The following is a 13,979-nucleotide window of genomic DNA, read 5'->3' as shown; positions in this document are numbered from 1 at the left end:
GATCGTTGATTTCTCTGCCTCTACTCAGATGACCTAATTACAACGAATGGGCTGCAAACCTGTGCATGTCTCTGATGGCGAGAAAGAAGTTTGGCTTTTGTGGATGGCTATATTCCACAACCTGCGTTTGGTTCTCCTGATTTGGAGGATTGGTGGACCAATAACGCTTTAGTTATGTCATGGATCAAGTTGACCATGACAGAGACAGTTAGGTCAAACCTATCTAATCTTGATATTGTGAAAGATTATTGGGAACATATCTGACGCCATTACTCCGTGAAGAACAGACAGCGTGTTCAACGCATCAAAACTAAACTCGCAACTTGCTGGCAACACAGTCTCTCCATTGAGACTTATTATGGGAAATCAATGCAGCTTTGGACTTCTTAAGCAGAGTACCGACGAATCCAAAAGTTTTGGCTGTCTCGAGAGTGCTCTTCTTGAGCAAGAGCGTGAAGAAGATCGCTTACTGAAGTGGCTGAACAGTTGGACGAGCTTTACTCTTTATTGTGCAAGTCATTATATGGTTTGAAGCAGGCTCCGCGATGTTGGTGTGAGAAACTTGCTACAACATTACGTGATTATGGGATTATTCAATCTATACCCGATCTCTTTATTCAACTTGGATACTTAATGTACAATTGAGAAAATATAGATAGTTGAGCTCTGAATTAGTTATTTAGCTAGGAAAGTCACAGACGTGTCAAAAATGCGTCTTCTTACACATGTTCACCCTGTAATTTGCGTCTACTTACACAAAAAAAAACTGTTCACTATTATATCTTCATTTTTTGAAGCAGCATTTGATTTCTTCAATAAGAAGATGGACCATAGCGTTGACGACCTCGTCGTGGACAATACTGAAGCTGCAAACCAAGCTGTAGCAGTGTGTGTAGAAGTTGAGCTAGCTCAAGGTATGACACAGGATACTGGCGGAGCAATCTACACACGTAGAAGTGGGATTGTAGCTGAGCTAGAGCTGCATGACGTGCTTGACACTTCAAGAGACAAAAAGCTGACTTGGAGAAGGAGCTTGGAGTATCTTGGAGGCAATTTCCAAGAAATGTGAAGTTTCCTTATTCTTAGGAGAAGATAAGGGAATAGACAATGCACTTGAAGAATTGGAGAAATCAGCAAGGGGAGTCTCGGCTAGGGTTAGCCGCAAGTCTTATTATGAATAAATAAGCGTGTTGGAACCTTGTAGGATTTTTAACACAACTGAAAAAATTCTTAGCAAAGGGTGAGCGATTGTCTTGTAAGAGATTGTGAGCTAGAGTGCTAAGGGATTTGGCTGAAAGGTTCTTGAATCACGTATAGATTCAAGAACAAAATGAGGCTAGAACAGCAAATCAAGATGTGTCTTGGGTTTGCTTTAAATAGGGTTCTATATACTTGTAAGTTACAAACAGATTTACTAGTGAAGTATTTTCGTGTAGAGAAAATCTTTGTGTTGTGCTCTGTGTTAGTTCATGTGTTACCGCTCTTGCATTTTCAATTGGTATCAGAGCGGTCATCTGTGTATATTGCTAACATGTTAGATCTTGCGGAGAAAATGGAGAGCTACCAGGACATGGTAAACAATTCTAGAATCATTTTGGATTCCGGGAGCTGTGGCTCTTGGAAGGCAAGGATCAGATCCATGATCAATGGGATTGATCCATTGGCGTGGAAGGCAGTCCAGGTGAAGTGGGAAGAGCCTATGGTAGCAGATACTGGTGGGGTATTCCACCCAAAGCCGGAAGAGAGTTGGACTGAAAAAGAGTCAAAAAGGCAAAGTACAACTCCAGGGCTCTTACCACAATTCACTACAACATGTCAATGAAGACATTCAAGTTGTTTCAAGGAGTTGAAACTGCCAAGGAGGCATGGGACATACTTCAGATGCAGGGCCGGCCCAAAGTGATTTGACGCTTAAAGCGTAGGGTAAAAATGATGCCCTTAATCGAATTTTTTTTTTGCAGCATATTTTCTTCTTCACTCTTTGCATCTGAATTTTCTTCATTTCCTGCATCTTCTGTAGTAACAAACTCTTCATCTTCTTGAATAGGAAGCTCTTCAATGTCTTCATCTCCATTGTTCATCTCAGCTCTAGCTGTTTCATCATTTTCAGAATTGTTTATTTTTGTCACAAATCACTTGGCTGATTTCTAATCCTATTTTGTTGCATATTCTCTAATAATCTCAAACACACCAAAAAGTTTTTGAAATAAGAGGATAAACAATTTTTTTTGCTTAAAATCGATTTTTTCTGCTTAAAATCAATTTTTTAAGCTTAAGATCGATTTTTAAGCCCAATTTTTTTTTTTAAGCTTAAAATCGATTTTTTTAAACTCAGAATCGATTTTTGAAGCCCAGAATCGATTTTTTGAAACCCAAAATTGATTTTTTGAAGCCCAAAATTGATTTTTTGAAGCCCAAAATCGATTTTTATAAGCCAGAATCGATTTTTTTTTTAACATTTGATAGGGACAATGACTCTTATTTATAGGTAATTTTTCCTTCCCATTTTTTGGTCTTGGTCGATGTGGGATAAATGTTTTTACACACACTTATAAAAAAAATTTTGGGCTTTTTTTGCTGCCCCAAAAATTAGAGTCATCTGGGCTGCCCTGAAGCCCTTGCTTCATGGCCTTAGCTGTGGGCCGGCCCTGTTCAGATGCATGCTGGTATCCAAGTTCGAGAATCTGAAGATGGAAAAGCATGAAACCATTGCTAAATTTAAAGTTGAGTGCCCTATCACTGGAAGCAGCAACGTTGGGCAAGAAGTACAAAGACAAGAAACTTGTGTAGAAGTTTCTGAGATGTCTACCGTCGAGGCTCATGGGTTACAAGTCTGATCTGAATGTGTCTAGCAACACTGAGAACCTGGGTTTTGGTGAAGTTGTAGGGTTGCTTTAGGCACATGAAATGGAACTTGACAGCATAAAGAAACCTAGGAGTCTGGCGCTTAAGTGTGATAACCAAGCAAGCAATGCAGAAGAAGATGACCCCATAAGTTTTCTTGTCAGAAAACTTGATAGAGCACTGAGAAAATCTGGAAAACTGCAGAAGAAGTTCAACTCGATCAAGAAAAACTCAGATGGTGAGAAAGGCTACAAAAAGAATGATGTGCAGTGCCATGAATGCATGGGTTTTGGTCATTTCAAGACAGAATGCCCCACGATCAAACGCCGGGAAATTCAGTGTTTCAGATGCAAGGGATATGGTCACACTCAGCTGGAATGTATAATTGATCAGAACCATGAGAAAGAAAAGTCTATGCTTGCAGAAAAAGATTCTGAAGAGGAAAGTGATGACTCAGCAAATGAAATTAAAAATTTTGTTACCTTTATTGGTGTCACCGAGTTTGTCGAGGGGCAAGAGGATTCTGAGTCTGAATCAGAAAAAGAAAAGGAGGACGAGCTAATGAATAGCTACAAAGAGATTAGAGAAGCCTTAGTCAGCATTGGAAAGGAAAACACCAATCTGAAGAAGGAAAATCAGAAGCTGAATGCACTAGTCGAGACGCTGTATGCAGATCTTGAAGTAGCACAAAAGTTGGGCCAGGAGAGTGTTACACTGCTAAAGGAGAAGCTTGTTCTGGCAAACAAAGTGGAGGAAATGAGACAACACCTGAAGATAGAGAAGAAAATCTCAGAAGATCTTGAAGCTGAGCATTAGAGGAGTGCCAAGAATTAAGGGTGGAGACAAGTTTGTGTGTGAAGCTTGCAATCAAGGAAAGCAAGTTAAAGTCTAGTAAACGAGTTCCTGACATACAATCGAAAGCACTGCTTGATATAGTGCATATGGATTTGATGGGTCCATTGCAGACAGAGAGTATGGAAGGAAAACTGTATGTGTTTGTACTAGTGGATGACTACTCAAGATTCACTTGGGTCTGGTTTCTACGAGAGAAGTCTGAAACAGTTGATAGTTTCAGAATTTGGGCTTTGCAATTGATGAATGCAAAAGGGGGCATCAAGAAAGTGAGATGAAGACAAATTGCCCGGAAGCTAATTGGAAATGCCACCAAACATCGATTAGAGTAAACCGGAGAAGTCTAAATCGCCACCTATGAGCTTTAGAACCCTAGCATGAATCGAATATCCCCTAAGATATCCCTGTAAGCCCAACATTCGTTTTAGTAGAGTCTTGGTCTTGTTTTATTTTTGTGTTTTCAGTGACACACAACCCCACAAAAACCCCATTGGTCTTTGACTTCAATTACTAATCCAGTTCGAAGTTTCTGCAGAAAAGAAAACTCTCCCTGTGGATCGACACCCTAAGTACTACAACGCACGACTGTGCACTTGCAGAAACTAGGGTTTACAAATTTAAAACTTCTTTTGCGACATCAACCCTAGTGTGCATCATTCAACACAAGGACACGAGTCTACACTGAGTCTGTCAATGTGGTTTTTGATGATTATGCTCATATGAAGTGGGAGAGAGGTTGTGTGGGAAGTGACTCAGACGAGAGCGAAGAGAGATCTGAGCAGAACCAGGAGAAACACAAGCCCGAGGAGTCAAACCCATCGGCAGGACAACAGAGTCCGTCACAGAATGAGCTTGGGCAAGTCCATCGGAATTATTCATCCTCTGATGTTATTGGCGAGGTGAATGAGGGGAGGAAGACTTGGGGAGTTCAGCTGGACTTCAAGAAGATGGTTGGGAAGAACTCTGAGATGGTGTTGTTTGCATGCTTTGTCTCAGTCATCGAACCAAGGAATTATAGGCAGGCACTTGAGGATGAGTTCTGGATCATCGCCATGGAACAGGAACTGGAACAGTTTGTGTGAAATAATATATGGGAGCTAGTTCCACGACCGTCGGACTGAAATGTTGTGGGAACTAAGTGGATCTTCAAGAATAAAATTATTGAGAATGGTGCAGTTATGCAGAACAAAGCGCGGCTGGTGGCACAATGCTATTCTCAGATGAAAAGAGTCGACTTTGAAGAAACCTTTGCTCCTGTAGCATCGCTTAAGTCAATCAGGCTGTTTTTGGGAATAACGTGTATATTAAAATTCAATGTATACCAAATGAACATCAAAAGTGCTTTTCTGAATGGTCTTCTTTAGGAGGAAGTCTATGTTTAGTAATCTAAGGGGTTCAAAGACTCTGCCAATCTGAAACACGTCTACAAACTTCAGAAGGCGTTGTATGAACTGAAATAGGCACCTCAGGCATGGTATGAACGATTGATGAATTTTCTTGTTAAAGAAGGCTACATAAGAGGAAGTGTAAGCAATACCTTGTTCATCCAGGAACAGGCAGAGAAGATAAACATTTTTCATATCTATGTAGATGACATTATCTTTGGAGGCACCTCTCAAGAATTAGTCGATGCTTTTGTTGCAAGCATGACTCGCAAATTTGAAATGAGTATGGTTGGTGAGCTGAAGTACTTTTTGGGTCTTCAGATAACCCAGTCAGAGGAAGGTGTCTTCATATCACAAAACACATATGGGAAGAATCTGTTGAAGAGGTTCAAGCTAGATCAGTGTAAGGAGGTAAAGACACTAATGAGTATTACCACCAAGCTCACTCGAGATGAAGAAGGAGTCAATGTTGATCCAACACTCTACAGAGGAATGATTGGAATTCTGTTGTACCTCACAACGAGTAGACCAGACTTATGCCTAAGTGTTGGAATTTATATGAGGTTCTAAGCTAAACCAAAACAGTCACACCTTGAAACAGTAAAGAGAATCATCAAGTATGTCAAGGGAACATTGGAACTTGGAACCTGGTATTCTAAAGGATCGAATCAGAACTTGGTATGATACTGTGATGCAGATAGGATATGAATTGCAGATGATCGGAAGAGCACAAGTGGATGTTGTTTCTTCCTTGGAAACAACTTGGTATCGTGGCTCAGCAAAAAGTAAAACTTGGTGTTCCTCTCCATAGCTGAAGCAGAATACATCGCCATGGGTAGTTGTTGTAGTTAACTCCTTTTGATGAAGCAGATGCCCGCAAATTATGGAATGGATTCAGGGCCACTCCTAGTTTACTGTGACAACAAGTGTGAGATAAAAATTTCAAAGAATCTTGTGCAACACTCAAGAACTAAGCTCATTAACATAAGACATCACTTTATCCGTGAGTTAGTGGAAGAAAAACAGGTAGTGGTTAATCACATTGTCATTGATTTGCAACTGTCTGATTTATTCACAAAACCTTTGGATTTTAATTGATTTGTCACCTTAAGAAACTTGACTGGTGATTGTGGAATTTAACAAGTTTGTAAGATATGAAGAATTGATACAGGTTCTGACTCAGGGTGTATTTAAGGTTCAGATTTAGTCTGGAGGTTAATATTGCAGAGGAAAAGAGCTGTCTATCTTGTCGTCATGTCCGGCCATCAGAACAAGTTTCACGGAGAGAGCAAAATAAGCTAAAGCAGGTCGGTAGTAAGTTCGTCTCTAAGAAGTCAAGTGATGAGGCTAGCTTATGTACCAACCAAATCGATTGAGAGAGAAAAAGATTGTTGTCCAAAAGAGAAAAACCCAAGACTAAAAAAATGAAAGGAAGCTGTCTAAAAAGAAAAAACAGAGCAGAAAAAGAAAGGAAACTGCCAAGTTGTCTTGTACTACATCTCATAAACTGTATAAGATAATAAAGTTCCAGCTGCTCTCTCTTGATGGATGAAGGTTGAAAACTGATCAAGGATATAATAAAGACAGAACAGTGTGAAAGCTAGACTTTGCAGCGGCTAGACACAAAGAATCAAGAAAAGTTGAGTATACACTATGGGTCATGTGCTGAATCAGTTCGTGCGACATCTGAAAAGAAAAAGTAAAAACTTGATAAATCAATTGTTTTCAATAGCCAGTTAATAGGTGATGTATGAAAGATTGCTATTTGTGGATCAGCCATTAATTTTTCGGATTAAATGTGCTAATGATTGTTATGTCCTGGAGTTAAGTGATGTCACAGTGAATAAAGAATGACCCATGGACATATGATGGTGATTCGAGAAAGACCCAACAACAGCCTATGAATATAAGATGTTGTAAGATAAGTTATCTCGCCTGTTTTACTTTTAGGAAGATTGATGAGTCCGATGTAGGCAAGTAGAGTGCCAAACTGTATTCTCAATTCTCTGATGTTTGTGAAAAAGAAACAAATTCCTACGTAAGAATCTTCATTCAGACCAGCAGAACTCAAAAGCCGTGGGGAGGAGATATTCTTTTCGAGGAGCATCATCACATAGTCACTATTTTGGGCGTGTTTTTTTCATGGAAGCTGCATCAGCGTTCAATTATAACCAATTTCAGTTACTTTTCACCCAAGTATGTGGAGAGTAACACTATCATCATGTTTAAAAGTAGTTGTTGCAACTATTGCAGCTACCACTGTGTTTTTCCAGCGTCACCAGCAACACCAGCATCTCTTTTAAAATTAACCACAGCCTTACATTGATGTGAACACGGGCAACAATTTTCGATCTCGGTATTGTTTTTTTTTTGCCACGATCGCTGATGCAGCGTCGACGAAACGAACAGGCAGACCTAATCTTGCTCGAGAATCAACTTCCTTATGTTCTTTTAGAGGAACTTATCAAACTTCTCCAACTTCAAATCGAGGAAACATTCAGTGACATTGTCCTACAAGTTTTTGGGTTAGAAGGAAAGATACATATAGATGTAAAATTCCGATATTTTACTGATTTGTTTCGACATGTCCGTGTCGAAACACTTCGTTTGACTGAAGAAGAGATTAGCAGAGAAACTAGTCGGTGCAGGAGTGGATTTTGTGAGTGTAGAGAATGATCTCTCGTTGGTGATTAATTTTGAAGACGGAATCTTGAAAATGCCTTGTCTTACAGTGGACTACTACACCGAGAGAGTTATAAGAAACATAATGGCACGTACTCGAGCAGCCACGTGATAAGATCAAAGTACTGAACTCTTGTATAAACTGTATGTATAGAATGTAGAAGAGATATCGATTACATTCATCTACTCAATCTCATAACGATCGAGACCTCAAACTCAGACTCATAGCGTCTTTCAGTTTGTTACAAGATAAATGCATACCCTTCATAAAACTCCTCCTCTCTCTTTATAGTTCTCTCCTTCTAACAAACTCTCTCAGTTAGTTAGAGACTCTAGTTAGTCAACCCTCGTTGTTGACTTCTTCATCTTCTGGGCCCACATTACCCACTTTCTTCCTCCTCACGTACACCTTTTGCTTCATATCAATACCCCGCCCAATAAGACTGAGCTTGTCCTCAAGCTTGAATGTTGGGTATTCTCGATCAAAGGTTGAAGCTAAAAACCATGATGCTTCATGACGAGGTAAGTTCTGCCAAGCAATCAACACTTCCAATCTCCCATCAGTGTTGTACCTGGTATCAACTAACTCATCGGGAACCAGAATGAACTCGCCTATATCTGAAAAAGTATCCGGAAGAGCAATGATCTCAGACTGATCTCCAACCACAGCCTTAAGTTGAGAAACATGGAAAACCGGATGGATTTTAGAAGACGACGGTAAGTTCAGACGGTAGGCTGCTTTTCCGATCCTTTCTACCACTTCAAAGGGACCATAAAAACGAGCAGCTAGTTTCTGGCTTACTCTTCTACTGACCGAGTGTTGACGGTAAGGTCTCAGCTTCAAATACACTTTATCTCCCACCGCAAATTGTACATCCCTCCGATGTTTATCAGCACTCTTCTTCATGATCTGTTGAGCACGAGCCAAGTGATCCTTAATTCGATCAATCATTCTATCACGTTCACGTAACGATGTCTCCAACTCAAAGTTTTGTGTCGAACCCTCTTCAAAAGTTAGCAGAGCCGGTGGTTCTCTGCCATATACCACTTTGAAAGGAGTAGTCTTCAGTGATGAATGATAGTTCGTGTTGAACCAGTATTCAGCCCAGTGTAGAAAGGTAAACCAAGTCTTTGGGTGTCCCGATGCGAAGCACCGTAGGTACGTTTCTAAGCATCTGTTTGTGACTTCCGTTAATCCATCTATTTGAGGATGAAAGGCTGAACTGAAATTTAACTTGGTACCAGCCAATCTGAAGCATTCCTTCCAAAATTTACTTAGGAAAATGCGATCTCTATCCGATACGATTGACGTTGGGAACCCGTGCAAGCGTACAATCTCTTTCACAAACTTCGCAGCCACATCTGTCGCATTGAAAGGATGTTTAAGCCCAATAAAATGGCTATAGCGACTGAGTCTGTCTACTACCACGAATATCACATTTATTCCGCATGAAGAAGGTAAGCCCTCTATAAAATCCATGCAAATGTCCTTCCAAATCTGATCAGGAATTGGCAATGGTGTAATAACCCTGCAGGAGACAATGTAGAATATTTATGTGTTTGACATATTCCACAAGCTGACACATACTCCTGTACCGTCTTTCGGATGTCTTTCCAGTGAAATAGTTGCTGAACTCGTTTCAGCGTCTTAACAATTCCTGAATGCCCACCCACACAACCATCATGACACTCGTTTAGTATATTCGGAATCATTCGAGAAGATTGTGGGATTAGTAACCTTCGTTTATACCACACTCTGTCATTTACCAATGAGAAGCCCTTCTTCACTACTTCTCCTGCTTTCAGTTTTCTTCAATTCTTGAATGTCCAAATCCACTTCGATTTCATCATATATATCTTGTAACTGTATCGCATGAGGAACTGTGAGAGACAGTAAGATTGAGTTCACTTCGGTTACCCCAGTTGGTGTTATCCTTGATAAACCATCAGCGGCTTTATTCTCTACTCCTGGTTTATACACGATTTCAAACTGATATCCGAGTAGTCTCTGTAACCACCGTTGATATTCCATTGATACCTCTCTCTGTTCTAACAGAAACTTGAGACTCTTCTGATCAGTGTGGACTATAAACTTCTTACCAATCAGGTAGTGCTTCCATTTTTGTACCGCAAACACAATTGCCATTAATTCCCTCTCGTAAATGGGTCTCAATTGTTCACGAGCTGTTAAGCTGTGGCTGAAATAAGCAATCGGTCGTTTGTTTTGCATGAGCACTGCATCTAATCCAAAACCACTTGCATCCGTCTCTACAATGAAAGGTTCTGAAAAATTGGGTAAAACCAGCACTGGAGCTGACATCATAGCTTCTTTCAACTGATCAAATGCTTCCTGAGCTTCTGATGTCCACACAAAACAATCCTTCTTCAATAAACTGGTCAAGGGCCTTGCCAAACATCCATACCCTTTAACAAATCTTCTGTAATAGCCAGTTAAACCCAGAAACCCTCTCAATTCTTTGACTGTTTTTGGAGTTGGCCATTCTTTCATAGCCAAAGTTTTACTTGGATCTGTAGCCACACCCTTTTCTGATATTATATGCCCCAAATACTCCACTTGTGTTTGGCCAAATAGACACTTCTTCTGGTTGGTAAACAGTCGCTGGTCAGCAAAAACTTGTAACACCAGTCGTAGATGATCTATATGATCCTCAACCGAAGCACTATAAACCAACACATCGTCAAAGAACACCAATACAAACTTCCTTAGAAATGCTTTGAAGATCAAATTCATCAAGGCTTGAAATGTGGCTGGTGCATTAGTCAATCCAAAGGGCATCACTAAGAATTCATAGTGACCTTCATGCGTTTGAAATGCCGTTTTTTCCACATCTCTGTCCTCCATTCTTATTTGATGATATCCCGACCTCAGATCAAGTTTAGAAAATACCCTTGCATCGTGGAGTTCATCCAAAAGCTGATCTATCATCGGTATTGGATATTTATCCGGAACCGTAGCTTTATTCAAAGCTCTATAGTCCACACAGAACCTCCAAGTATTATCTTTCTTTGGGACCAATAATACTGGACTTGAGAAGGGACTTTTACTAGGTCGGATAATGCCAGAATCAAGCATCTCGGTGACCATCTTCTCCATAGCCTCCTTACTGGCATGTGGATACCGATATTGTCGTACCGACACTGAATTCACTCCAGGAAACAGTGTGATGGAATGCTCGTGGCCTCTCACAGGTGGTAGTCCTTTAGGCATGGCGAATACATGGTTAAAATCTTCTAAGACCGGTTTCAACGCCTTCGGGGTTTGTACTTCAGAAGATTTCACCGTATGATTGTATAAGCCAATTGAAACACTCTTCGTTTTCAATGTGAATGTAGGAGGTAGTGACTTAAAGGACAATCTTGGAGATAGCAAATCCGGATCTCCCACCAACTTCATCCTTTGTCCTTTATATGTAAAAGCCCAATCGTGAAGCTCACAATCTACTTCACACTTGCCTAAAGTTCTTAGCCATTGTACTCCCAATATTATATCTGCTCCTCCTAACTCCAGTGATATGAAATCCGCAGTAAAATCTGTTCCTTGTAACCCAAATTCCACGTTTCTGCAGACTCCTGACCCTTCCGCAACAATTCCCGTTCCCAACTTCACATGTAAATTTTTACACTTCTGCATTGATAGTTTGGCACGATTAATTGTTTGAGGATCCACAAAGTTGTGGGTGGCTCCACTGTCTATCATGAATATGAAAGTGTTTCTGCCAATTGTCCCTCTTAACTTGGTTGTAGATGGTGAATCTAAACCCATGAAGGCATTAAAGGACAAGTGCATCATTTCCACTTCCTCTACTATTGGTCCATCTTCTGTCTCAACCATATTCTCGTCTAACACTTCCATTTCATATCCATTCCTGTGACCTGAGAGGATAGTTCTTGGAATTCCGTAACATACTGCCGAACTGATCCCGTTTGTTGAAGGCAGCACAAACGTTTACCCGGTTCATCATCCAACGATTCCGCAAACTGATCGAATAGCCGTTGTTTGAAATCTTCCCAATCCACAAACATTTCTTGCTCTATTTCCCAGTTGAACCAACTTAATGCAGGTCCCTCAAGACTCAACGCAACCAATTCCAATTTCTGAGTGCTCGTATAACTTCCCAGACGAAAAAATCTTTCAGCTCTCGCAATCCAGCCATACGGTAATGTTCCATTGAACACAGGCATATCTACTTTCCTCAATAGGCTTTCGCGATTCGCTAATACACTAGAAATTCCCCGATAACCTAATTGATTGACATCCGGTTCAAGATCTTGAGAACGCGAAAGAACCTGAGTATTCAATTGTGACGGATCTAGGATTTGAGTGTGCGAAGATGTCGCGACTGATTTCGAAAGCGCTCGTTCTTCTCTGTGAGCTGGATCGAGCTTTTCCAGTGTTGATGCGATCGTTGATAAGATTTCTGAGTGGCGATGCATCGCTTCCGATTGATTCTCCAATCTTCGATCTATCGCGAAGATTCGCTTGCTCAGCTCGCCTGTTCTCTGTGATGATTGTTCCCAGCTTCCCTTCATCACCTCCATCTCCGCATGAATTTCTTTCATACTATCTTCTACCGCCGCTAATCTCGATAACGAATCCACCATTTCTCCCATCTTGAGGTCTGAATCGCGAGCTCCGAACGTCACGACGCACCAATTTGATAAGATCAAAGTACTGAACTCTTGTATAAACTGTATGTATAGAATGTAGAAAATATCGATTACATTCATCTACTCAATCTCATAACGATCGAGACCTCAAACTCAGACTCATAGCGTCTTTCAGTTTGTTACAAGATAAATGCATACCCTTCATAAAACTCCTCCTCTCTCTTTAAAGTTCTCTCCTTCTAACAAACTCTCTCAGTTAGTTAGAGACTCTAGTTAGTCAACCCTCGTTGTTGACTTCTTCATCTTCTGAGCCCACATTACCCACTCTCTTCCTCCTCACGTACACCTTTTGCTTCATATCACAACGTCACTACCCGTTCTCTGCCTTAGTTTGTAACTACATCATCTTCTTGGATTTCCTCATCAACACCGAGCAAGACGTTAACTTGCTCATCAAAAAAGGTAAAACACTTAACAAAATATATATCTAGTTCGGAACTAATTACAATTAGCTATATGAGACAATATAGGAAATAGAGGTGCGCAACCCTGAAACTTGGAATTTTTGGTTTGTGAAATATAACACAGGTAGAACAAGTTGGTTACATTTTTTTTTTGTTTTGTTATTATAAAGGAGTGATCCGGACTTTTTACCACCCAACTAATGCCTCAATTGCCGTCGAGTTAGCCCACTCACCAGGTTTATTTAATGAGTCTAAAAATATAATACCATTTTGACTGACCCTCCCTCGTTGGTTCCAGTAACGTCTGGATTCGAGCTTTCAGCAGGTATATTCCAATTTCAAAGATTTTATAAAACCAAAACAATTTTTTTTTCATCTTCAACTAGATTGGTTTGGTTAAACCAGGTTGTTGAACATTCCTATACTTTTTTTTCTTCCAATTTTTGAGATACCTAACAAATCTTCACATCTTACGTCAAAAGGAATTGTAAAAAACTGGGCGAGACATCCAGCTGGTACGGTGATGGAAAGGTTGAGCAAACTGTGTGAAGAGATGGTTGATTATGGCTCTCACTAGTCACTACTACGATATAGCCGAAAGACTCAACGAACACTACAAAAACTCATATAAAATTAAAATAAAAAATATTATATCTACCGTATCCACAGATCCCTCGATACTCTCCGGCGAGTCTACTTCAAAGACCTTTGGACCGGAACTGCCACCGTTGGCGCCGTCATCATCCTGGTGTTGACTTTGACTGGGACGGTTGCTTCCGTTCTCCAAGTGAAGTAGAACAACAATAATCCTCCTATCTATCAGCTGCCGCTTTCCACCTCCGCCTCCGGCTTGAAGCCTAGTTTTGTTCTTGTTTTACACGTAAAGAAACTATATCACTTCTGCAGAGCAATTTCAAATATACTTTCGGTTGCCTTCTTTGTAAGAAATCTCGAAAATGTTGTGTAATAATAAACATAAGTTTTTTTTTTTGTTTAAACGGGAAAAGAAGATATGAATTTTACAGAAAATACCAAAATAACCTTTTTATTTGTGAGACAACAATAAAATCCTAAAACGATACTTAATTTACAGCTGAGCAAATATAAATAGTTTAGCTCTGAA

General features: G+C 40.2%; 1 protein-coding gene and 1 pseudogene across 1 annotated transcript; both read left to right on the top strand.

The window, feature by feature from the left end:
• The first annotated feature begins 5,183 nt into the window (after positions 1 to 5,183).
• Positions 5,184 to 5,651, top strand: LOC112088246 (uncharacterized mitochondrial protein AtMg00810-like). The gene has a single exon (XM_024158551.1). The coding sequence runs from the start codon at positions 5,184 to 5,186 to the stop codon at positions 5,649 to 5,651; it is 468 nt and encodes a 155-aa protein (XP_024014319.1).
• A 1,815-nt stretch (positions 5,652 to 7,466) lies between these two features.
• On the top strand, positions 7,467 to 13,652 carry LOC112088243 (annotated as a pseudogene).
• Positions 13,653 to 13,979: the final 327 nt, after the last annotated feature.

This window comes from Eutrema salsugineum, unplaced genomic scaffold, assembly GCF_000478725.1.
Source record: "Eutrema salsugineum unplaced genomic scaffold, Eutsalg1_0 scaffold_8, whole genome shotgun sequence".
NCBI lineage: Eukaryota > Viridiplantae > Streptophyta > Magnoliopsida > Brassicales > Brassicaceae > Eutrema > Eutrema salsugineum.
The sequence above is the reverse complement of the archived record's forward strand: the minus strand, read 5'-3'. Positions and strand labels throughout refer to the sequence as shown.

What these genes read in the sequence shown, in the direction of transcription:
- LOC112088246 (XM_024158551.1), top strand. Translation starts at nt 5,184, where the DNA reads ATGAATTTTCTTGTTAAAGAAGGCTACATAAGAGGAAGTGTAAGCAAT.